This window comes from Somniosus microcephalus, chromosome 31 (genome assembly GCF_052327205.1).
Source record: "Somniosus microcephalus isolate GS21.2 chromosome 31, FLI_Smic_1.0, whole genome shotgun sequence".
NCBI classification, from domain to species: Eukaryota; Metazoa; Chordata; class Chondrichthyes; order Squaliformes; family Somniosidae; genus Somniosus; species Somniosus microcephalus.
The window spans coordinates 5,912,675-5,939,435 of record NC_141017.1 but is presented as its reverse complement, the minus strand read 5'-3'; the positions used below and the strand labels follow the sequence as shown (position 1 = coordinate 5,939,435).

The 26,761-nt window shown below is 46.4% G+C and overlaps 1 protein-coding gene across 1 annotated transcript in view; it reads left to right on the top strand.

Annotated features, from left to right (window-relative positions):
* The window catches only part of LOC147097546 (uncharacterized), a 52,516-nt gene extending 28,734 nt beyond the window's left edge, over window positions 1-23,782 (top strand). The window contains exon 3 of the mRNA XM_085971399.1: window positions 23,697-23,782. Within this exon, the coding sequence (XP_085827525.1) occupies window positions 23,697-23,782 (86 nt within the window). The remainder of the gene's footprint in view (window positions 1-23,696) is intronic.
* Window positions 23,783-26,761: the final 2,979 nt, after the last annotated feature.

Sequence of the window (26,761 nt, the reverse complement as noted above, 5' to 3'; positions counted from 1 at the left end):
GTATCTGCCATGCATCTGCCCAATCACCCAACCTGTCCAAATCATACTGGAGTTTCTTGGCATCCTCCTCACAGCACACACACCCACCCAGCTTTGTGTCATCTGCAAACTTGGAGATATTACATCTAGTTCCCTCGTCTAGATCACTTATATATATTGTGAATAACTGGGGTCCTCGCACCGATCCCTGTGGTACCCCACACGTCACTGCCTGCCACTTGGAAAAAGACCCGTTTATTCCAACTCTTTGCTTCCTGTCTGCCAACCAGTTCTCTATCCAAGTCAGTACCTTACCCCCAGTCCCATTTGCTTTAACTTTGCACGCTAATCTCTTATGCACGACCTTATTAAAAGCCTTCTGAAAGTCCAAATACACCACATGCAGTGGTTCTCCCTTATCTATTCTACCAGTTACATCCTCAAAAAATTCCAGCAGATTAGTCAAGCACGATTTACCTTTTGCAAATCCATGTTGACTTTGTCCGATCCTGTCACTGTTTTCCAAGTGCTCTGCTATTACATCTTTTATAATGGACTCTAGCATTTTCCCCACTACCGATGTCAGGCTTACCGGTCTATAATTCCCCGTTTTCTCTCTACCAGCTTTTTTAAATAGTGGGGTTACATTAGCTACCCTACAATCCATGGGAACTGTTCCAGAGTCCATAGAATTTTGGAAGATGACCAGCAATGCATCTACTATTTCTAGGGCCACTTCCTTAAGTACCCTAGGATGTAGATTATCAGGCCCTGGGGATTTATCGGCCTTCAATCCCGTCAATTTCCCTAACACCATTTCCATACAAATACTGATTTCTTTCAGTTCCTCCCTCTCATTAGATCCTATGTTCCCCGACATCTCTGGGAGGTCATTTGTGTCCTCCTTTGTGAAGACAGAACCAAAGTATGTATTTAAGTGGTCAGCCATTTCTTTGTTCCCCATTATAAATTCCCCTGATTCTGACTACAAGGGACCTACGCTTGACTTCACCAATCTTTTTCTCTTCACATATGTATAGAAGCTTTTACAGTCAATTTTTATGTTCCCTGCAAGCTTACTCTCATACTCTACTTTCCCCCTCTTAATTAATCCCTTTGTCCTCCTTTGCTGAATCCTAAACTGCTCCCAATCCTCAGGTTTGCTACTTTTTCTGGCCAATTTATATGTCCTCTCCTTGGATCTTATGCTATCCCTAACTTCCCTTGTTAGCCACGGTTGAGTCACCTTTTTTGTTTTATTTTTATGCCAAACAGGGCTGAACAAATTCTGTAGTTCATCCATGCGATCTTTAAATGTTTGCCATTGCCTATCCACCGTCAACCCTTTAAGTAACATTCCCCAATCCATCCTAGCCAACCCGCGCCTCATACCATCGTAGTTTCCTTTATTTAAATTCAGGACCCCAGTCTCTGAGTCAACTACTTCACTCTCCATCTTAATGAAGAATTCGATCATATTATGATCGCTCCGCCCCAAGGGGCCTCGCACAACAAGATTGCTAATTAATCCTTTCTCATTACCTAATACCCAGTCTAAGATGGCCTGATCTCCAGTTGGTCCCGCGACATATTGGTCCAGGAAACCATCCCGTATACACACTAGGAATTCCTCCTCCATAGTATTGTTACTAATTTGGTTAGCCCAATCTATATGTAGATTAAAGTCACCCATGATAACTGCTGTGTTCTTATTGCATGCATCTCTAATTTCCCATTTAATGCCATCCCCAACCTCAGCATTACTGTTTGGGGGTCTATATACAACCCCCACTAATATTTTCTGCCCCTTGGCATTTCTCAGCTCTACCCATATGGATTCCACATCATCAGAGCTAATATCCTTCCTTACTATTATGTTAATCTCCTCTTTAACCAGCAATGCTACACCACCTCCTTTTCCTTTTTGCCTGTCTTTCCAAAATATTGAATACCCCTGGATGTTGAATTCCCAGCCTTGGTCACCCTGGAGCCATGTCTCCGTAATCCCAATTATATCATATCCGTTTATATCTATTTGCGCAGCTAATTTATCCACCTTATTACGAATGCTCCTCGCATTAAGACACAAAGCCTTCAGGCTTGTTTTTTAACACTCTTAGACCTTTTAGAATTATTATTTACTGTGGCCATGTTTGATTTACACCTTTGATTTCTCTGACGGCCACTTTTGCTTTTCTCCTTCCTGTCTTTTTCTTCTATCCTTGCTTCCCTTTCCTCTGTCTCCCTGCACAGGTTCCCATCCCCCTGCCATTTTAGTTTAAACCTTCCCCAATAGCACTAGCAAACACTCCCCCTAGGACATTGGTCCCAGTCCTGCCCAGGTGCAAACCATCCAGTTTGTACTGGTCCCACCTCCCCCAGAACCGGTTCCAATGTCCCAGGAATTTGAATCCCTCCCCCTTCCACCATTCCTCTAGCCATGTATTCATCTGAAATATCCTTCTATTTCTACTATGACTAGCAGGTGGCACAGGTAGCAATCCTGAGATTACTACCTTTGAGGTCCTATTTTTAAATTTACCTCCTAACTCCCTATATTCTGCTTTTAGGACCTCATCTCGGTTTTTACCTATATCGTTGTTACCTATATGCACCACGACAACTGGCTTTTCATCCTCCCCCTTCAGAATGCCCTGCAGCCACTCCAAGACATCCTTGACCCTTGCACCAGGGAGGCAACATACCATCCTGGAGTCTCATTTGCGGCCACAGAAACTCCTATCTATTCCCCTTACAATAGAATCCCCTATCACTATATCTCTCCCGCTCTTTTTCCTCCCGTCCTGTGCAGCAGAACCACCCATGGTGCCAGGACATTGGCTGCTGCTGCCTTCTCCCGATAAGCCATAAGAACATAAGAACATAAGAAATAGGAGCAGGAGTAGGCCAATCGGCCCCTCGAGCCTGCTCCACCATTCAATAAGATCATGGCTGATCTAATCCTAACCTCAAATCTACTATCACTCTACAGCCCACCCGAACCCATGTGATCTCCTGGGAGAGGTGAAAAAACAGATAAAAAACCCAATGGCCAATTTGGGAGAAAAAATCTGGGAAATTCCTCTCCGACCCATCTAGGTGATCGAAACTCATCCAGGAGGTCACTCTGTCCCTATATTTTCTACAGTACTTACCTTCTGTAAAAGGTGATCTCCACCCCAGCCAGGAACAGGAATAGAACATCTCCTGAAATCTAACACAGAATTAGAACACAAGGGGCCAGAAATTCCAGGCCAGAAGCGTGAGTACGGTTGGCTTACTCACGCTTCTGGCCGTTGGAAATGCCGGCGTTCAGCATGAACAGCGCATGCGGGGAACGCCGGCGTTTCCAGACCTCGAGCGCGTGCGACTGCACAGGCAACGCTTGCGCAGTGAACTTCGTGGATTTCATTCATGAAATCCGTGAGGGTAAGTCCTTAGAAGTTACACGTGAAAAAAGCAAGTGTAAAGTTGTTCATTGGCTGCGGAGGAAGATATATTTTATCGTGGAGCTTTTGAAATGCAATATTTTTGTTTGGGAAAGGGAGGGAAGTTATTTTAAGAAATTTTAAGTAAGTTTTAAAGTTTAAATTTTTTTTTTAAAAGGGTTTTCAGAACGGTAGGTAAAAGGAGCAATTGTGGCTGTGTGAATGGAATGTGAGAATGAGTTATGTATGTATGTCCACATATATTCCTTTACGTATATGTATGTATGTTTTATATTCCTTTACTAATGTGTATGAATGTATGTTTTTAATTATGATTTTCCAATAAGTTACTTTCTCTGAAAGTCATAATTAAATAATACATTCATACACATAAATAAAGGAATATATACATAGCACGCAAAGGAATATATACAGACATACATACTTTCAGAAGCTGCACGATAAGAAATATCTTCTTCCGCAGCCTGTGGAGCAAATGTACCCATGCTTTTTTCATGTGTAAGTTGTAATGACTGGACCTCACTGAAAGCATTAATGAAAGCGGCGAATTATACTGCGCACGCGCTGCCTGTGCAGTCGCATGCGTTCTGCCTCTGAACCCCTTCGTTCAGAGGACAGGAAATGCCGGTTTTCCCCACATGCACTGTGAATGATGAAAACCGGCATTTCATCCGGCCAGATGCGTAAGTACCCCGACCGTACTAGCGCATTTGGAAGGGAATTACTGGGCCAACATTTTACATGTCAATAAAATAAAAAATTTAACAATTGCACGACTTGCCCCCTCGCATCTGCGACTGAGGGCCCAAGGAGGTGCATTGCGCAAGAGGTCATCATCGTACGTATCCTCACACTGTTCCCTTTGGGGAACTGTATGAAGTGGTGGAAGGATTTATGGCCGTGATTAACGCTCATTCCGTGACCGTAACCATCTTTGAACCAGCCATTAGAGTGGTTAGTCCTATGGCGGGAGGGTTTTACGGGCTCCCACAACCCATCTGAGGGGGGGGGCCACCAACACCCACGGACGCAAGTATCCCGCTGGATGTCCACCCAGAATTTAAAGTTGGAGCTCCGACTCCACTTGCCGGGACTGTCTGGAGTGGGGTTCAAAACCCTACTCCTTCTGGCCCAGCGGCGGGGATGCTTACTGCTACGCAAAAGGCCCACTCCGCACAAAAGGTGACACCCATACGTTTCCTGCGCCTTTTCCCTCCCCGTGACTGGAGCCCTATGCTGCCATTTCACGTTGCTAATCGGATTGGGCCTTTGTCATAGCGGTAGGATCCCCGCCGCTGGGCCAGATCAGGGTAGGGTTTCGAACCCCGCTCCAGACAGTCCCGGCAAGTGGAGTCGGAGCTCCGGCTCTAAATTCTGGGTTGACATCCAGTGGGATATTTGCGTCCGTGGGTGTGGGTGGCCCCCCCTCCTTGTATAGCTTGTGGGAGCCCGTAAAACCCTCCCGCCATAGGACTAACCGCCCTAATGGCTGGTTCAAAGATGGTTACGGTCACGGAATGAGCGTTAATCATGGCCATAAATCCTTCCACCACTTCATACAGTTCCCCAAAGGGAACAGTGTGAAGACACGTATGACGACGACATTGCTAAATAAATAAATGGAATTAAAAAAATTCTTTTAGGGCTTTTAAAAGTCTTTAAATTGCTTTAATTCTCTTTAAAACTACTTCAGATTACTCAAAATAATGTAAACATTTTAAAAAGTTTATAAAAGTTACCAAAATCTTCAAAAAACTTCCAAAAACCTATTTAAACTGCTGCTTTGCATGTAAAAATCCTTAGCAGTTTGACAGAAACATTGGGGGCATGTCCAGTGAAACTGAGACCTCAAGGGGCGTGTCTCACTTACACTGCACGCTCCTGGCTTCGTGCTGGCTGCACTCCTGGGCGGCGTGACATCATACGCTGCCCGGGAATGTGCTTTCTTTTCTGCAAGTTCAGGCGTCCCAGAAGCTGATCGGCACGAGCGCGGGGTAAGTGCAAATACGGGGCTTGCATGCGCTGCAAGCCCCGTTCTGGAATTTCTGGGCCATTAAGTAGGAGCAGAACCAGGCTACACGGCCCCTGGGCCCACTCCACTACCCACAGTGCCATGACCGTTCCGAAGCTAGACTCATGTCCAATTTCCTGCCCGCTCCCCGTAACCCCTAATTCCCTTTACTTCTAGGAAATTGTCTATTTCTGTTTTAAATGTATTTAATGATGTAGCTTCCACAGCTTTCTGGGGCAGCAAATTCCACAGACCTACTACCCTCTGAGTGAAGAAGTTTCTCCTCATCTCAGTTTTGAAAGAGCAGCCCCTTATTCTAAGATTATGCCCCCTAGTTCTAGTTTCACCCATCATTGGGAACATCCTCACCGCATCCACCCAATCAAGCCCCTTCACAATCTTATATGTTTCAATAAGATCGCCTCTCATTCATCTCCCTCAACAATATCCAAAGTGGTATATCTGTTTGAGAGGGGGATGGCCACAGGGGACCCCTGCACTACCTGCCTGTGCCTAATACTCTGCCTGGTGGTCACCCATTCCCTTCCTGCCTGTGCAGCCTTTTCCTGCGGTGTGACCAACTGATTAAACATGATATCCTGCCTGGGAGTGTTTGATGGGTTGGTACAGAGGATGCTTTACCCCATTATTGCCCATGATGCACCCTCCAATTAATGCTCTGATGGTCCCTCTCTTTGGTACCCTGAAGGTCCCTCCACTTATTGCTTCTGACACTATTCCTCTAACAGGGAATAGACTTGTTTCAGAGCACAGAGGAGGTTGTGATATCCTTGCCTCATCCCAAACACCATTTTCACAAACTGCCTCTCTCTGCCAAAGCAGGAGGGAGACACAGTGGCTGATATAAAGAGAGGGGAGACTTTCTGGTGTATAAAGCAAGAGCCATTGAATAGTGGGACCTCACACTTGAAGATTGGGAGTTATCATTTATCAGTGGTAATTTTGGGAGTCTGTTCTCCCTATTCGGAGTCTCAGTACCTGGGAGCAAGGTTGGAGATGGGACTGATTGTAAAACCTGTGTTCATGCCCAGTGAGACTGCACACCAGGAGCAGAGCCTGGTCATGTGACCCTGTTATACCTTGAGTGGGAGCGGCCTGGGCTGCTTTGTGACATGGTTCCTGTGGTGTATGTGCCTTTAAGAGCCTCCTGTGTACTGTAATGCCGGTAATGGCCATTCGGGCTATATAAGCCTGTATAGTGTCTTGTATCTGTTAGTTCACCTCCAGACTTTGTTCAGTAAACACCTGTGAAACCAACTCCTGCATTCCGTGTCTCCATTAACACACGGATACAACAATGGCGACGAATTGGAAACGGACTTACCTGCAATTCGGCAGCACCTCAAGGAGATCGATTCCTCAGACGAAAGTCGAAGAAAAACAAGAAAGAAAAAAAAAACCTGTGGTTTCACCAGCTAGCCAAGCTGGTGGCAGGTACTGCAATAATCCTTCCTGGGCGGCGGGCTGGGGCTCCATCGGCTGGCTCTGCAGCGGGGCCGAGCAGCGAAGGCGGAGACAAACAGAGACAGAGGGTGGAGCACTCGGGAGACGGCCGGCGCTGCAACGCAGGTCGGCGTTCGGACCAAGCAGAGGGAGGGAAAAGTCCCACAGAGTCCAGCGGGAACTAGTCTCCACCCATTAAAAAAAATACCTGTGTAAATAAAAACCGTGGAGAACAGCGTTGTCAGCAGCGGCAGCGGCGGGAAAGCGCGGGAGGCACCATTTTTTTTCTGCGGGGAAGAAAGGAAAGCGCGGGAGGCGCATTTTTTTTTCAGGATGCCTAAGACTGGCAATATTACTGCTTTCGATAGCGATATCAAGGATTGGACCACATATGTGGAAAGAATGGAGGTATATTGCACAGCAAATGAAATAGAGGATGATAAAAAGGCATCAGTACTTCTAAATCTAATGGGTGCAAGGACATACGGGCTGTTACGAAACTTAATCACTCCAGCCAAACCGAGGGACAAGAATTTTAAGGAGATTGTTGATACACTACAGGAGCACTTAAACCCAACACCACTGCTGATAGCAGGGCGATTCAAATTCTTCAGGAGGAATCAGCACAAGAATGAAAGTAACGCTGATTACCTCACCGAATTAAGGAAGCTGTCAAAGCACTGCCAATTCGGAGCAGGACTGGCAGATTCTCTTCGAGACAAATTCGTCTGCGGTCTCCTAAGTGAAGGAACACAGAAACACCTACTTTCTGAGAAAGATTTGACACTGGACAAGGCTTTCAGTGTGGCTGTATCATACGAAGCAGCCGCAAGAGGAGCTGCAGAGATACAGCAAAAGCCACAGGACTTCGGCACCCATGAAATGACACAGGGTTTCGAGAGATGTTATCGCTGTGGCAGATCCACCCATGACCAGAGGGACTGCTGGTTCAAGGACAAAGCATGCAGGCAATGCGGAAAGATTGGACACATTGCACGTGTATGCTGATCTGGAAAAAAAAATCCACGGACAGGAAAAAAATCAATAAGGAAAAGTACATGTAATACCCACTGGAAATGTTATGTACGCTAAGTATGGTTATCAATCTTTAACTTAGATACTGTATTATCATTGTTATAAATCCCTGGGTTAAAGTTGCCCATGTGAAGGTACGGCAAGAACTTTTAAGGACACAATGTGACTAAGAGCAGACTTTCCATAATTCTGCACCAGTATCAACTGTTGCAGACAGTGAGGCTGCGCAGTCTCCAGGCAGAAACCCCAGGAGGAAGGGGTGGAGTCGGGGTTTTTCGAGCGGGAAAAAGGAGCGACTGGAAGAAAAGAGGGCAGGAGCTCTGAAAAGAGGGCTCAGGAGGCAAATGGCTGCCGCATCCCGTCCCGGGTTTCCAAACTCGGCCACCGCCCTTCGTATTAGCAGCTCTGCATCCAGAACTCAAAGTGGGATTCAGTGATCGTGAAGAGAATTCAACGAAGGCGTTTGGAGTCGTAAGTCTTGCAGACATTATACATACCATGAGCTCCAACTTAAGCGCGCCAACGAAAGAGTGCACTTGAATTTGGACACAGGGACAGATTCTCCTTTGAATCCATGTAAATGGAGAATGTATGTTTATTATGTCTAGATTCATTCTAATGTATGCAAATGTCTAATTTAGTTCATTGACCTGTAATCTTCTTATACTGTCTGACGTTAAAACTATAAAGTAAGATAATTAGAATTAAGCCATTGTAGTAGTGATCTCCTTACTGGACTATAGAATACTGTCTACAACAGAGACCACATCTCACATATATCTAGAGAACCGTGAAGGGGTTACATTTTGGGGGCTCGTCCGGGATTGTGGTCTATTTATGTCAGTAAACTAACAGTATTGAATGCTCATTGCTAAGAGAGTGGTTTGTGGTTTCTACTGGGCTGTTTGAGCATAAAAGATGGATGCTTTTGAGGTTGAAGCTTGGTGCAAACGGAAGCAGATAGCTACTACCCATGCCATTGTGCTGAATGGTGTTGCTAATGATGACCCTGATGATGTCTTGCTAAGGGCATGAATTGTGTCAAAGCCTTTGGAAAGGTTAGGATAGTTGAGCGCTGCTTGGATACAGCTACCAAGAAGCAGTTTGTGTTGATCCAGACATCAGAGAACCTGAGAGGTCATGGTTTACCTGAGGCAGTTGGGCTTTCTGAAGAGGCTGGTCCCTGGCCAGTTCAGTTTGTCCCTATTACTACTAAGGAAGAAGAAGGGTTTCAGACCAAGTTGTTGTCATTCTTGAGACAAGAAGGAAAGACTGTTGCTGATGTCAAAGGTCTGAAAGGTCCTTCGGCCCTGGATATGAACACTCAGTTGGTCAGTGCCATTAGTTCTCTGGTGGATAAATGCACCAATCTGCCCTTCGAGGCTCAGGGATACCGTAAGCTCCATATGTTCTCAGGAGTGAGACCAACTCCCAGTGGGGAAGAGGAGTACGACGCCTGGGCTGAGCAGACCCTGCCTCTGCTAGAGGAATGGCAGTGCAGTGACAATGTGAAGAGGCAGAGAATAATAGAAAGCCTTAAGAGTCCTGCTGCTGACATTGTAAGATTCTTAAAGGCACAGAACACCTCTGCTACTTCCTTTGACTACATGCAGGCTCTAGAAACTGCCTTTGGAACTACTGAAACCATTTCAGATTTGATGGTCAGATTCAGAAGCACATTCCAGTGTGAGGGAGAGAAGCTGTCCAGTTATCTGCTGAGAATAGACAAACTGCTGCATTGTATGTTACGGAAAAGAGGGATTGAGTTGCCTGAAATGAATCGGTTCCACATTGAACAGGTTGTGCGAGGTGCATTGCTCGAAGACGTGACTGCTCTTCGCATACGCATGACCCATAAGTTGCGAGATCCACCTACCTTCACTGAGCTGCTAAGGGAAGTCAGAGAGGAGGAGGATATGCTTCAGGCCCGGAATGTAGCAAAGAGTGCTGTGATGTCCAAGCTTGTGACTCCTGTTACAGTTCCTACTCCTAAGGGTGATGTCAACCCTGAGATGGAACAGCTGAAGAAGGAAATAAATGTCATGAGAGCCGAGATGGCATATTTTCGGTCTAAGCCCAATACAGAAAGGGATGACGCACGGGTGCAAAAGGTTGAACACCCTGCGAAGTCTAACAGCAAAATGAATGATTCCTCTAAAGGATATCCCCATGAAGGAGATAGACCTGGAGTCTTTTGTTATAACTGTGGAAAAGATGGACATTTCAAGCGAGAATGTAGAGGTGAGGAAAATCTAAAAAAAGTAAATGACCGTCTCATAAAACTTACCAAGAAGTCGGGAAACTACAAAGGGGCACAGTAACGGAACGGCCTGCTGTCCCTGTAGTTAAGACACGTTCCGCTAAGTGCAATAATAGACGAGGGGATATGAAAGACATCATACCTGAAGATTTAGTAGGGCCGAGTTCTGCTGTATCAATACAGATTGAAGGCATTTATACTAAAGCTATCCTCGACTCGGGTTCTCAGGTTACCATACTGTACAGATCCTTCTATGACCAATACCTGACGCATTTGCCGTTAACCCCAATCAGTCTTCTGCAGATCTGGGGCCTTAGTCCTGCTGATTACCCATATGATGGCTATTTGTCGCTGAGGCTGGAGTTCTTGGAAGCTGATGTAGGGACCACTGAGACCATTGATGCACTTGTGTTGGTTTGCCCTGACCCCATGGTGAAAGGTGAGGCTTCCATACTGGTTGGCAGTAATACACCCATAGTGAGATGACTCCTGACAAGCTGCAAAGAGCAGGGAGGTGAAAACTTCTTGAGCACCAGGCACATTCACCCTGTTTTCAAAAAGGCTTTTGAGAAACTGCCTGAACTTTCTTCCGACGTAGATGATAGCAAAAGAGGAACTGTGTGGTACGTTCGAGCCAAACCTATCACCCTGCGTCCTGGAGGAGTGGCTAGAATCCCTGGGATACCAAAATTCCCTGGAACGCCAGGTACTGAAGCCATTCTGATAGAGTCACCTGATGATCCTGCAGAAGAGTCACGGTTTCCAAATGAGCTTCTGGTGAGACCAGAGTTGCAGACCCCGACAGCTGTGATGTCAAGGAGAGTTACAGTGACTGTGAGGAATATGTCAGGCAAAGGAATCACATTGAGGAAAGGAATGCCGATTGCGCATCTGTTTCCTGTAAATGTACTGTCGTCACATGTGAAGGAAGAGTCCAAAGTTAACTCAACCGGAGATCTGACACCCTCCTCCTTCAACTTTGGAGATTCATTCGTTCCTAAAGAATGGAAGGACTGATTAGTCAGGAAGATGATGGAGCGGAGAGGAGTTTTCTCTACTCATGGGTTTGATGTTGGTTGTAGTAAGAGTACTCGCCATTCTATCAGAATTACCGAGGATAAACCCTTTTGGGAGAGGTCTCGACGGCTGGCACCAGCTGACATCGAAGCAGTGAGACAGCACCTGTCGCAGTTAAAAGAAGCTGAGATCATTACCGAGTCCAGGAGTCCTTATGCGTCTCCTATAGTGGTGGTGAGGAAAAAGAACGGAAAGATTCGGATGTGTGTGGACTTTAGGACGCTTAACAGACGTACTATTCCCGACCAATACACCGTTCCAAGAATTGAGGATGCACTGGCTTGTCTTAATGGAAGCAAGTGGTTCAGTGTGTTGGATCTCAGAAGTGGATACTACCAAATACCGATGAGTGAATCGGACAAAGAAAAGACAGCCATTATATGTCCAGTTGGGTTCTACCAATTTGAAAGGATGCCACAGGGAGTTTCAGGCGCTCCAGCAACTTTTCAAAGAATAATGGAACAAACAGTTGGGGACATGAACTTGCTCGAAGTATTGGTGTACTTGGACGATATCATTGTATTTGGGGCAACCCTTGAAGAACACGAAGCTCGGTTGCTGAAAGTGCTTGGTCGCCTGGAGGATGAAGGTCTCAAGCTATCATTGGACAAGTGTCAGTTTTGCCAAACATCCGTGTCCTATGTGGGGCATATTGTATCACAGGATGGAGTAGCCACAGATCCATCCAAGATCGAAGCTGTTACCACATGGCCCAAACCGAACACAGTGACTGCCTTGCGGTCATTTCTTGGGTTCTGCGGATATTACAGGCGCTTTGTGCAGGATTACTCCAAAGTGGCCCATCCTCTAAATCAGCTGCTGGCTGGCTACCTCCCACCAGTCGAGAGGAAGAAAAAGGCTAAAGGTAAAGAGAACAAGGACTACTTCAAACCCTCTGAGCCTTTTGGTGTTAGATGGGATGAGAAATGCGAAGAAGCCTTCCACACCTTAAAGCAAAGTCTTACTCAAGCCCCCGTGTTGGCTTTTGCAAACCCACAGCTGCCATATGTGCTACACGTGGATGCCAGTCAAGAAGGGTTGGGTGGTGTGTTGTATCAGGACCAAGGAGCAGGGCTGAGACCCGTAGCGTTCATCAGTCGCAGTCTTACGCCATCAGAGCGTAACTACCCAGCTCATAAGCTAGAATTCTTGGCGTTGAAGTGGGGGGTGATGGATAAGCTGCAGGATTATCTGTATGGAGCGAAGTTTGAAGTGAGGACAGACAATAATCCATTAACCTATGTGTTGACTTCGGCAAAACTTGATGCCACCGGCCACCGCTGGCTTGCTGCACTATCTGCTTACGACTTTAGTCTCAGGTAAAGACCTGGGAACCAGAACATTGACGCAGATGCTCTGTCTCGTCGCCCACACTACCAGAAACCAGAGTGGAAAGATGTTGCTTCAGCAGATGTGAAAGTAATGTGTCAGATGTCCGTGGTATTTGGACTAAAGAATTCATTTCATGCCCGAGAGATTGACCACTTGGGAGCGTCAATGCATGCTGTTCCCCAGGCATTTTGCAACATTTCCAGTTTGGATGTACAAAACTTACCCATGTTGTGTTCATCTGAAATATCCAAAGCACAACAGGAGGATCCCTGTATTCATGGGGTGTTTTCAGCTCTCCGGCTGGGTGATATTACACAGATCGACAAATCAAAACATCCTGACTGTCGTCTGCTCCTAAGAGAATGGGACCACTTGGAAATTAAAGAGGGAGTGTTGTGCAGAATCACTCACCCACCCACTAAACCATGTCATTCACAGTTGGTCCTGCCTGAAAAGTACAGGGAAATAGTGATGAAGTCTTTGCATGATGACGCAGGTCATCTGGGAGTAGATAAGACCTATGGGTTGGTCAAGGACAGATTCTATTGGCCTCGTATGAAGTCTGCGGTTGAGGAGTTCTGCAAGTCCTGTGCACGTTGTGTCCAGAGAAAGACTTTACCTAAAAGAGTTGCTCCTCTGTTTCACATGCAAAGTGATGGACCTCTAGACCTTGCCTGTATGGATTTTCTGTCCATCGAACCCGATTCCAGCAATACCGCAAATGTCTTGGTCATTACAGATCATTATACTCGCTACGCCCAAGCTTTTCCCACAAAGGATCAGAAAGCATCCACCGTTGCCAAAGTGTTGTGGGAGAAATACTTCATCCACTATGGAATGCCAAAGCGAATATACAGTGATCAAGGTAGAGGCTTTGAAAGTAGACTTATACATGAGTTGTTGTCCATGCTCGGGATTGAGAAGTCAAGAACAACTCCATACCATCCTCAGGGAGATCCTCAACCTGAGCGGTTTAACCGTACTTTGTTAGACATGCTTGGAACGCTGGATTCAAAGCAAAAGAACAAGTGGAGTCGGCACATTGGACACCTTGTTCATTCTTATAATTGTACCCGAAATGACGCTACTGGTTTTTCACCGTACTACCTCATGTTTGGACGTGAAGCGAGGATGCCGGTGGATTTGTGTTTCGGAGTATCCAGTGATGGCACATCACAGAGAACTTACCTCAAGTATGTATCTGACATGAGAAAGGAATTGCAAGCTGCTTATGAACTTGCTGAGTCTGTTTCTGCCAAACAGAATAAAGGAAATAAGCAGGGGGTATGACCAGAAGATCCGTTTTTCCCAACTCATGCCTGGTGACCGAGTTCTCATACGGAACCTAGGACTTCAAGGGAAACATAAGTTAGCAGACCGCTGGGCTTCTACACCTTACATTGTTGAAAGTCAAATGTCACAACTACCTGTGTTTCGGCTAAAACCTGCAGGTGGGAATGGACCCATAAAAATACTGCACTGGAATCATATCCTGCCATTGGGACAGCAAGTGAGTCTGGATCCGCCAGCGGATAATGAGCCGACACCTAGTAGGAGAACCCTGCAGAGAAGAAGAAGGAAAAAAACGAGAAACCAGGAAAACTTTGTTCCAGAAGACAGAAAACCCATGACACAGTGTGTGGATCATGAGGAACCTGATGAGTCGGAAGATGAAGAATGGGATCTATGGTACGACCTCCCAGAAAGAAGCATAAGACAGAATCTGGATGAATTGTCTGAACCCTTTAGCTCAGACTTGGACATGGTCTGGGAAGAACCAGATGCTTCCGAGAAGGAGATAAAAGAGACTGAAAGGCATGATAACAAAGGAACCAATGCCTCCAACGTAGTTGAAGGAGCTGAAGACCGGGTATCCGAAATAAGGAGCTCACAGCGAGTTAAGAAGGTTCCTGAAAGATTGACATACAGTACACTAGGAGTGCCAAGTGTAATGATAGCCCCTACGGTTCGATATGTTACCTCCCTTTATACATGGTTGGGAAGCATGCAACCACTTATGTGTAAAGTTCATTAGTCATGGGGACATGCCTATATTTGGTAGGGGGGGAGTGTAATACCCACTGGAAATGTTATGTACGCTAAGTATGGTTATCAATCTTTAACTTAGACACTGTATTATCATTGTTATAAATCCCTGGGTTAAAGTTGCCCATGTGAAGGTACGGCAAGAACTTTTAAGGACACAATGTGACTAAGAGCAGACTTTCCATAATTCTGCACCAGTATCAACTGTTGCAGACAGTGAGGCTGCGCAGTCTCCAGGCAGAAACCCCAGGAGGAAGGGGTGGAGTCGGGGTTTTTCGAGCGGGAAAAAGGAGCGACTGGAAGAAAAGAGGGCAGGAGCTCTGAAAAGAGGGCTCAGGAGGCAAATGGCTGCCGCATCCCGTCCCGGGTTTCCAAACTCGGCCACCGCCCTTCGTATTAGCAGCTCTGCATCCAGAACTCAAAGTGGGATTCAGTGATCGTGAAGAGAATTCAACGAAGGCGTTCGGAGTCGTAAGTCTTGCAGACATTATACATACCATGAGCTCCAACTTAAGCGCGCCAACGAAAGAGTGCACTCGAATTTGGACACAGGGACAGATTCTCCTTTGAATCCATGTAAATGGAGAATGTATGTTTATTATGTCTAGATTCATTCTAATGTATGCAAATGTCTAATTTAGGTCATTGACCTGTAATCTTCTTATACTGTCTGACGTTAAAACTATAAAGTAAGATAATTAGAATTAAGCCATTGTAGTAGTGATCTCCTTACTGGACTATAGAATACTGTTTACAACAGAGACCACATCTCACATATATCTAGAGAACCGTGAAGGGGTTACATACAGAAAGGTACAAATGATGACGGACAGTAGCTCCGAATACCAGAAGAGCGATAGCGACTCCGGAAACAAGAGACTAAGCTGTCTCAAATTACATAATGTAATTGCCAAAGAAGATTACCAGACCATTTGGGTTACCCTCACGATAGCGCGGTCCCCAGTTAAAATGGAGCTAGATACAGGATCAGCTCTGACCGTCATAAGTCGACGGGATTACGAGCGGCTATTTCCGCATATACCTCTGAAAGACACATCCATTATCTTGAAAACATATACGGGGCAGAAAGTATACCCAAAAGGGAAAATAAGGGTGCCTGTTGTATACAACGGCAAGGAAATACAGAAGTTGTATTTATACGTTCTGCAAGATGGTGGTCCACCGCTGTTGGGACGTGAATGGATCAGGAAGATACGGTTAGCCTGGCACTCCATTCAGGCACTGACGGTGACCAGTAAGAAAAAAAATGATGATGACGTCATACCTGAACGATTAAAAGACATCTTGGCCAACGCCAAGGAAGTGTTTCAACAGGAACTAGGAACCTTGAAAGGCATCACCGCCTCAATAAAAGTGGAAGACGCGGCAATTCCCAAGTTTTTTAAGGCAAGGCCGGTGCCATACGCAATTCGTCCAGCAGTCGAGGCAGAGCTGGAGAATTTGGAAAAGGCAGGCGTATTATCCAAGATAGATTGGAGCGAGTGGGCAACACCCATCGTCCCGGTCATGAAGAAAACGTTAAATAATGATAAATCTGAAGAACAGAGAAAAATTTGCATCTGTGGGGACTTCAAGGTGACTGTAAACCCGGTCCTTCACACGGTACAGTATCCTCTTCCGAGGATAGAAGATATTTTCGCCTCACTATCCGGAGGGAAACGTTTCACCAAAATTGACTTGGCACAAGCATATCTACAGGTGGAGGTTGAAGAGGCCTCTAAAAAGTATCTCACGGTTAATACACACAAAGGTCTGTACCAGTACAATCGACTGGTTTTCGGAGTAGCATCAGCTCCAGCTATCTGGCAAAGAGCTATGGAGCAAGTCCTCCAAGGGATTCCGGAGACTCAATGTTACCTAGACGACATCCTTATAACAGGAGAAAATGACAATGAGCACCTTGCCAATTTGGAGCAGGTGCTCATTAGACTGAGAGAACGGGGCCTACGAGCAAATCGCCCCAAGTGCGAATTTTTCCAGAAACAACTATCATATTGTGGCCACATAATTAACGAGGAAGGGTTGCATAAGTCACCTGAAAAAATTGAAGCGGTCATAAAAGCCCCAGCACCTGAAAATGTCTCACAATTAAGGTCGTTCCTGGGATTGATAAATTACTATCATAAATTTTTACCGAACTTGTCAACTGTTCTGCACCCTCTTAACGAACTGCTACAAACGGGAGTAATTTGGAAATAGAGCGAAGACTGTAAACGTGCCTTCCATAAATGCAAAGGCTTGATCACGTCCAAGGAAGTTTTGGCTCATTACAACCCATCACCGCCAATCAGACTGGCGTGCGATGCATCCCCTTACGGCGTAGGAGCGGTATTATCGCATAGATTCCCTGATGGCTCGGAGCGGCCGATAGCTTTTGCGGCATGCTCATTGAACTCAGCTGAGCGTAACTATGCCCAAATCGACAGGGAAGCACTCAGCCTGGTATGGGGAGTTAAGAAATTCAACCATTACCTACACGGACAAAAATTTACCTTGTTGACTGACCATCAACCCCTCGTCTCCATATTTAACCCTAAAAAGGATGTTCCCATTATGACAGCGCAAAGGCTACAGAGGTGGTCCCTTTTCCTAGGGGCACACCAATATAACATAGAATACAAAGGAGCAAAACAGCATGGGAATGCTGATGGTTTATCGCGCCGACCGTTGCCAACGGTAGAAGAGGCACCTACAGTGGACCCAGTGGAGATGTTCCACTCAACCATATTGGAATGTCTACCAGTAACAAATTCTGCCATTGAAAAGGAAACGAGAAATGACCTGACTCTCTCACGAGTCTACGATTTAACGGTGAAGGGATGGCCAGCACATGGCGAACCACTGTTGCCAGCATTCTCGCAAAGAAGAGAACAGCTGTCAGTGTGCCGAGGAACCTTGATGTGTGGATCCAGAGTGGTGATTCCACCCAAACTCCAGGATAAAGTGCTAAAAGAGCTTCACGAGGGGCATCTGGGTGGAGTGAAAATGAAGAACCGTTTGTGTGGTGGCCAGGTATCGATGGAGACATCGAAGAAATGACCAAGAGCTGCCTAGGATGCCAGAAGGTCCAAAACGCCCCACCACAAGCCTCTCTACATCAATGGGAGTGGCCCTCATCTCCATGGCAAAGGGTACACATCGACTTTGCTGGTCCATTTATGGACTCAATGTTCTTAATCGCGGTTGATGCACACTCCAAGTGGCCGGAGGTAATAAAGATGTCCTCCACCACGGAAAAAACCATCACAGTATTAAGGACCATATTTGCCAGGAATGGGCTGCCTGAACAGATCTGTTCTGATAATGGACCGCAATTTGTGCCCGAAGAATTCAGGAAGTTCTTAAAAAACAATGGGGTTAAGCACTACACGTCCGTCCCATACCATCCCGTCACCAATGGATTGGCTGAAAGGTTTGTCCAGACCTTCAAGAAGGCCATAAAGGCCATGGGTAATGAAGACATAAATCTACAGCATAAGGTAGATAACTTCTTGTTTGCATACAGGAATGCAACATATGTGGTTATAAACCAAACTCCCGCCAGGATGTTCTTCAATAGAAGCCTAAGATGCCGGCTGGATTTGATCAAGCCAAACATCAGAAGGGACGTGGAGAACCGGCAATTTCAAGGCATGAATGAAAGGCCAACTAGAACCTTCCAGATAGGTCAACAAGTTTTGGCCCGGGACTACCGTACCGAGAAATGGCAGCCTGGAACTATTTGCACACGACTAGGACCGCTGATGTATACCGTGGACATTGGAGAAAGCATAATAAGGTGCCATGCTGACCAGATCATAGAGTCATCCAAAAAGGGATAACCTACACCACAACTCTATACGCCTAATGATGAAGCAGAGATACCCATAGTATCTACCTCTGATCCGGTGATACTGGAACCAGATGAACCCGATACTGGCATTCAAGCCGAATCGACCTTGCCAAAAGAACCTACTACACCACCAGAAACTACTACACCACCAAGGCGTTATCCGGACTGAGTCAGGAAGCCTCCAGAGAGACTGACTTATAATTGATTAACTGCAGCAAATGTGTAGATTATTGTTCTTGTAACATGTTAATTGATGATTACTTAAAATGTTCTGTACTGGTTGTCTCAAAGGGGAGGAATTGTGGTGTATGTGCCTTTAAGAGCCCCCTGTGTACTGTAATGCTGGTAATGGCCACTCGGGCTATATAAGCCTGTATAGTGTCTTGTATCTGTTAGTTCACCTCCAGACTTTGTTCAGTAAACACCTGTGAAACCAACTCCTGCATTCCGTGTCTCCATTAACACATGGATACAACAGTTCCTGGCTCCTTTGTGATGTCACCTGGAGACAGGTTTACGCCCCTGATTACACAGGATCAGTGGGAGTCACTGTTGGAGGAGCTGAACTTGGCAGCTGACACTGCGAGTGAGTTTAGTCCATATAAAAAGGGGGAAGGGAAAGTACAATGTAATATGAAAGTAAGTAATTCAACCAAATGTCATCAATTGCAATTATATTCACATTAAATATAATCATAGTCACAAAAATAGTCGCACTGTATTCCAAATACAGATTCTAGAATAAATATTAATCACTTATATTTTAAAAGATTCTTGGAGTGAAGAGAATCTCTGGAAGGTGGAAAGAGAGGAGTCGAATCATCATCACACTAACTGGGACTGGAAATGGTCGCTGGATTCACAGAGCAGACCTGGTGGGACCAAGAACTCCAGAGGTGAGAGTCTAACCAGCTACTACTGGGAGCTGTCTGACAGTTGCCATAAGGCTCAGCCTTTGCTGTGACAAGTTGGCCTGAGCTTAACCCGTGTGTGAAGCTCGCCAATACCTCAGCTGGGAGTGCTTGACACTTACATGTAGATGAAGTTTTATTCTGTGTTCTTACAATGCAGTACCTGAGCTGGTGTGCTTCATTGGATAGTTTCAGAGGAGCTGCACGCTGCATTTAACACATGCTGGATCTGAGTTGGCTGTGCTTGGTCAACCAATTTAGAGAGAGCTTCACTCTGTATCTAACCCGTGCTCGGCCTGCCCTGGCTGGGAGTGTTTCATGGGAAAGTGTAGATGGAGCATTACTCACTATCTAACCCCATACTGTACCTGCCCTGGGAGTGTTTGATGGGATAGTGTAGATCAAGCTTCACTCTGTATCTAACCTGTGCTCTGCCTGCCCAGGGAGTGTTTGATGGGACAGTGTAGAGGGAGCTATACTCTGTACCTAAGCTGTGCTGTACCTGGCCTGGGAGTGTGTTATGGGATAGTATAGAGGGAGCTTTACCCCATTATTGTCCATGATGCACCCTCCAATTAATGCTCCGATGATCCCACCACTTGATACCCCTGAAGATCCCTCCACTTATTGCCTATGACACCCTTCTTGTTACAGGGAATAGACTTATTTCAGAGCACAAAGGAGGATGTAATATCGTTGCCTCATCCCAAACACCATTCCCACAAACTGCCTCACTCTGCCAAAGCAGAAGGGAGACACACTGGCTGATATAAAGAGAGGGGAGACTTTCTGGTGTATAAAGCAAGAGGTAGACATGGGGGCCATTGAATAGTGGAACCTCACATTTCGTGGATTAGAGGGATAATTTATCAGTGGTAATTTTGGGAGTCTGTGCTCCCTGACTGGAGTCTCAGCACATGGGAGCAGGGTTGGAGACGGAGCTGAATGTACAACCTGCGTTCATGCCCAGTGAGACGGCACACCAGGAGCACAGCCTGGCCATGTTTGATGGGCTATTGTAGATGGAGCTTTCTTCTGTATCTAACCCATGCTGCACCTGCCTCTGGGAGTGTTTGATGGGATCGTGTAGATCAAGCTTTACGCTGTACCTATCCCGTGCTCTGCCTGCCCAGGGAGTGTTTAATGGGACAGTGTAGAGGGAGCTATAGTCTGTACCTAAACTGTGCTGTACCTGGCCTGGGAGTGTGTTATGGGATAGTACAGAGGGAGCTTTACCCCATTATTGTCCATGATGCACCCTCAAATTAATCCTTCGATGATCCCACCACTTGATACCCTGAAGATCCCTCCACTTATTGCCTATGATGCCCTTCCTGTTACAGGGAATAGACTTGTTTCAGAGCACAAAGGAGGATGTAATATCGTTGCCCCATCCCAAACACCATTCCCACAAACTGCCTCACTCTGCCAAAGCAGGAGGGAGACACACTGGCTGATATAAAGAGAAGGGAGACTTTCTGGTGTATAAAGCAAGAGGTAGACATGGGGGCCTTTGAATAGTGGGACCTCAAATTTGGAAGATGGGAGGGATAATTTATCAGTGGTAATTTTGGGAGTCTGTGCTCCCTGACTGGAATCTCAGTACATGGGAGCAGGGTTGGAGACGGGATTGATTGTATAACCTGTGTTCATGCCCAGTGAGACTGCACACCAGTGCTCCGATGATCCCACCACTTGATACCCATGAAGATCCCTCCACTTATTGCCTGTGGCACCCTTCCTGTTACAGGGAATAGGCTTGTTTCAAGGCACAAAGGAGGCTGTAATATCCAGGGTTGGAGAAGGGACTGACTGTACAACCTGCTTTCATGCCCAGTGAGACTGCACACCAGGAGCAGAGACTGGTCATGTGACCCTGTAATACCTTGAGTGGGAGGGGCTTGGGCTGCTTTGTGACATGTTTCCTGGCTCCTTTGTGATGTCACCTGGAGACAGGTTTACACCCCTGGTTACACAGCATCAGTGGGATTCACTGTGCGATGAGCTGGACTTGGCAGCTGACACTGCCAGTGAGTTTAGTCCTTATAAATAGGGGAAAGGAAAGAACAATTTAATATTAAGGTAAGTAATTCAACCAAATGTCATTCATTACAAACATATTCAAATTAAATATAATCATAGTAACAAAAATAGACCGAATGTATTCCAATTACAGATTCTAGAATTAATATTAATTTTTATATTAAATGTTTCATGTAGTGAAGAGTATCTCAGGAGGGTGGAGAGAGTGAAGCCAAATCATCACCACACTAACTGGGACTGGAGAAATGTCGCTGGATTCACAGAGCAGATCTGGTGGGACCAAGACCCTCAATGTCAAAGACGGGATGAAACAAGAAGCCCCAACAATGATTGTAAAGGTGAGGAACTTTACTGAGGATCCCATCAGTCCAGGATTTTGCCAAGGTGAGAGTCTAACCATCTACTGGGTGCTTCTTCGACAAATGCCATAAGGGACTGCCTTTGATAGACAAGTACAATTCAGCTCAACTTGTATGTAAAGCTAGCCCATACCTGGAACAACAACAGAAAATGCTGGAAAAACTCAGCAGGCCAGGCAACATCTGTGGAGAGAGAAATAGAGTCAGCGTTTCAGGTTGAAACCCTTTGTCAAGACTGAAAAAGCACAGGAAATGAAACAAATTAAGCGGCCAGTTTGGGGGCTGAGAGAGAACAAAAGAGAAGTGAAGAGACATTGGGGGAAAAATTGGGTGAGTAGCACCACCTGTTAGCGCCTAAAGAGGCAGTCAGCGGCTGTAGCGCCACTGGCTGCGCCTCCCGCGATATTCAGCAGGGGCGCTAATGGTGGAATTAGCCATTTGCGCTGTGCCACCACCGATGACGTCATCAGTGTGCGCAGCGCCCCATTCGCGCCCGAACGCGATATTTGGTAGCGAACGCCGCTATAGCGCCGTTCGCTACCCGTACCCGGTTCACGGGGCCTTGCTGCGCCGTCAGAGGCGCAAGTTAAGGTGGAGGTGCGGGGCGGCCGCTTTTTTGGCGGCCGCCTGCCAGCACCTCCGTCCCCGGCCTCCTGGTCACCCCCCCTGCGGCATTGCCAGCTGTTTCCCGAGAGCCCGGCACTTCTCCTTGGTGCCGGGCTCTTTTGCCGGCATTCGCGATCGGGGTTTGCGCTGTTGCAGGCCCCTCCCCCTTAACAGTGGGAGGAAGGCCTGCAGTACCACAGCATGCCATGTCGCAGCATATGGCGCTGCGGCACGTTGCGCTGCGATATTCAGTTTCAGCGCCCTAAGAGGGACGCGGAGCGCCTCGAGCCTCGCCCCGTCTCCCTCTAGGGGCACTTCAACTGAATTTCTGACGATCGCTACAGCTTCGAATGCTGTGCAAAAACCAGTGCCCAGGCGAACTTGGCGCCACTTTGGCGCCTCAACCCAAAGAGGTATTCAAAACGAGACGAGATGGTGATGGGACTAGTGGAGACAAAAGACGGCTCTAGATTAGGTGTGAAATGCGCTGGCAGAATGGGAGACAGCTGCCATGTGGGAGAGAAAAAAAAGGGGGGGGGGCCAAAACAAAGGCGTGGATAAAAAATATAAGTAAAAATGCAATGGAGGCCGAGGTTATGATCTGAAATTGTTGAACTCGATATTGAGTACGGAAGGCTGTAAAGTGCCTAATCATACCTGGGACTGCCTGACACTTACATGTAGAGGGATTTTTATTCTAAGTTCATCCCATGCTGTACCTGAGCTGGTGTGCTTCATTGGGTAGTGTCAGAGGAGCTGTACGCTGAATTTAAAACATGCTGGATCTGCATTGGCTGTGTGTGATCAACCAATTTAGAGAGAGCTTTACACTTCATCTAAGTTGTAGTTTACCTGGCCTGGGAGTGTTAGATGGTAATGTAAAGTGGGAGGCTTTACTCTGTATCTAACCAGTGCTATACCAGGCCTGGGAGTGTTTGATGGGACACTGTAGAAGGAACTTTACTCTGCATCTAACCCGTGCTGTACCTTCCCTGTGAGTGTTTGATGAGACAGTGTAGAGGGAGCTTTACTCTGCATTAACTGAGATTGACTGATACTTTCATTGACTATTTCTTTCATATACCCAGCACTGGCCTGAACTCAGATACTTTCTGCATACTCACAGAGATCAGCACGAGAGCACAAAACATCCCAAACACAGGAGCTGACCCTGGGATGGTGCGACACTAACTCTGCAGGTACATTAATAACCTCTAGAGATGAACCCCTGTCCGCACCCATCCTACTTTATCATTTTCTTGTGGTTGCAGTTGGAATATTGCGGGTGTGTGACGGCAAGCCTAAGGAATTTCCCACCTTTGACCTCTTCAATTTTTTTATTTCAGCTCAGCTTTGAAAACCAGGGCTCTCCTTCAGATGTCACGCATTTCCTGACAGCGCATTTCCAGCACTAGACATGTGACAAGAGAGTGACACCAAAGAGGTAGGACATGTGCAGCCACACTTATCAACGTCCATCTTGCCCACACCTGTTGCTGTGCTGTGAAAGATCGAGAAATGCTGGAGTTCCCCTGTGGAGGGAGGCAACGGCAGCTCTGCTGCAAAAGACAGTCAGTCACTCGACACAAGAGATGGTGAAGGAAAGAATCAGAAAATGTAAAGCTTTGAGGAGCTGGATTCTGAACAAAATGAGGTTCCTCAGATCACGGTGTATTCATACCAGATACATGTGTCAGAAATGTTTGTGTCCACAATTAATCCTGAGTGCCTCCAGCTCCAGAGGAGTAACAGTCAATTCCAGATTAACACATATTGAGGCCTGTTACAAAGGTATTGGAAACCAAACAGGACAAAGACAAATAGCACTGAACTATTGATTAATGGGAAGATCTGAATTATAGACAGATTAAATTTGATCCTACAGGAAGGAAGGAAAAAATGAAGGAAGGAAGATGCTAATCTGTAATAACCGGGACACAAGCACGAATGTGCTGTGCCATGGACTGAATAGGAGTATCAACATTTCCCACTTTCACTTTCCCACTGCTGATTATGGAGTGGGTTGGCCCCATTAGCTGGGCTTACAGTGAATCTCGCCATTTGTTTCTAACATCCAATTTGTTTAAATTCAGTTTATTGTTATGTTTCCTCTCCAGAGGCTGATGGTACAGAGCTGACCAATGTACAGACACTGTACAGACACTGGCCAACGCTGAATCAGTGGGGAAATTTATAGAGAACATTTTCTCCTCTTTTACCTCACCCATAACTCTTTGGAGACACAAGTGGTAACTTCTGGCTCCGTTTGTCACCATTCCTGTTAATGCTGGGCCAGATTGGGGACACAAGGCCCTGTCCCTCTGAAGTACTTAGATGACATTTCCATAGCCATGGAAAGCTTCATGCGACTGATGTAGAATCCAGTCTCTGGCACTTCATGAGTGGGATGAGGATCTGCTCTAATGTCACCAGCACTGCTCTTGGGTCTTTTTCCCCCATCAGCAGCAGAACATCCCTTTACCATCTCCTGTATCAAAAACTTGGGTTGACCTGACTGGTCTTCCTTTGATTCCTTCCCTTAGTTTACAGACTTTTCTGCCGTTTATTTTTTGTAATTGTGAACCCAGGCAGAGGGCCCAGACCCAGTAGAAGCAGAGCGTGATTGAGGCCGAAGGCAAATTTGTTGGAACAAATCTCTGGGACTTAGGAATAGAATGACTGTGGAGGCTAAAAATGTAAATAGATAAAGAGCACACGAGAACAGGAAAAGGTTAAAGCAAAATTAAGTTACAATTAAGAAAATCAAGAAACACAATATATAAAAAACACGTTTTTAATTCTAATTTATTCATTCTCGGGATGTGGGCATCACTCGCAAGGCCAGCATTTATTGCCCATCCCTAGTTACCCTTGAGAAGGTGGTGGTGAGCCGCCTTCTTGAACCGCTGCAATCCGTGTTGTGAAGGTTCTCCCATAGTGCTGTTAGGTAGGGAGTTCCAGAATTCTGTGAGACTTGGAGGGGAACTTGAAGGTGGTGGTGTTCCCATGCACCTGCTGCCCTTGTCCTTTGAGGTGATAGAGGCCGCAGGTTTGGGAGGTGCTGTCGTGGAAGCCTTGCTGAGTTGCTGCAGTGCATCTTGTAGATTGAACACACTGCAGCCACAGTGTGCCGGTGGAGGAGGCAGTAAATGGTTAAGGTGGTGGATGGGATGCCAATCAAGCAGGCTGCCTTGTCCTGGATGGTGTTGAGGTTTTTGAGTGTTGTTGGAGCTGCACTCATCCAAGGACATGGAGAGTATTCCATCACACTCCTGACTTGTGCTTTGTAGGTGGTGGAAAGGTTTGGGAAGTCAGGAGGTGAGACACTCGCCGCTAAATACCCAGTTTCTGCCTAGTTCTTGCAGCCACAGTATTTAAGTGGCTGGTCTAGTTAAGTGTCTGGTAAATGGTGAACCCCAGGATTTGATGGTGGGGGATTCAACGATGGTAATGCTATTGAACGTCACGGGGAGCTGGTTAGACTCTCTCTTGTTGGCGATGATCATTGTCTGGTGCTTGTGTGGTACAAATGTTACTTGCCACATATCATCCCCGACCTGAACATTGCCCAGGTCTTGCTGCATGACTGCCTTATTTTCTGACGAATTGTAATATTGTCGGGTAGATGCCAGTACTGGATCAGCTTGGCTAGAGGTGCAGCTAGTTCTGGAGCACAGGTCTTCAGCTCTGCAGCTGGGATGTTGCCGGGGCCCACAGTCTTTGCTGTATCCAGTGCGCTCTACTGTTCTTGATATCATGTGGAGTGAAGTGAATTGGCTGACGACTGGCTTCTGTGAAGGTGGGGACCTCAGGAGCAGGCCGAGATGCATCATCCACTTGGCAGTTGTGACTGAAGATGGTTGCGAAGGCTTCAGCCTTGTCTTTTGCACTCACGTGCTGTGCTCCGCCATCGTTGAGGATGGGGATATTCAAGGAGCCTCCTCCTCCCGTTAGTTGTTAATTGTCCATCACCATTCACGACTGGATGTGACAGGACTGCAGAGCTTTGATCTGATCGATTGGGTGTGGGATCGCTTAGCTCTGTCTATAGCATGCTGCTTCTGCTGTTTAGCATGCATATAGTCCTGTGTTGCAACTTCACCAAGTTGGTTTCTGATTTTCAGGTACACCTGGTGCAGCTCCTGGCATGCTTTTCAACACTCCTTATTCAATCAGGGCTGGTTTGATGGTAATGGTAGAATGAGGGATATGCCAGGCCATGAGGTTACAGATTATGGTGGAATAAAATTCTGTTGCTGCTGATGGGCCCAGTGCCTCATGGATGCCCAGTTTTGAGCTGCTAGATGTGTTCTTAATCTATCCCATTTAGCACGGT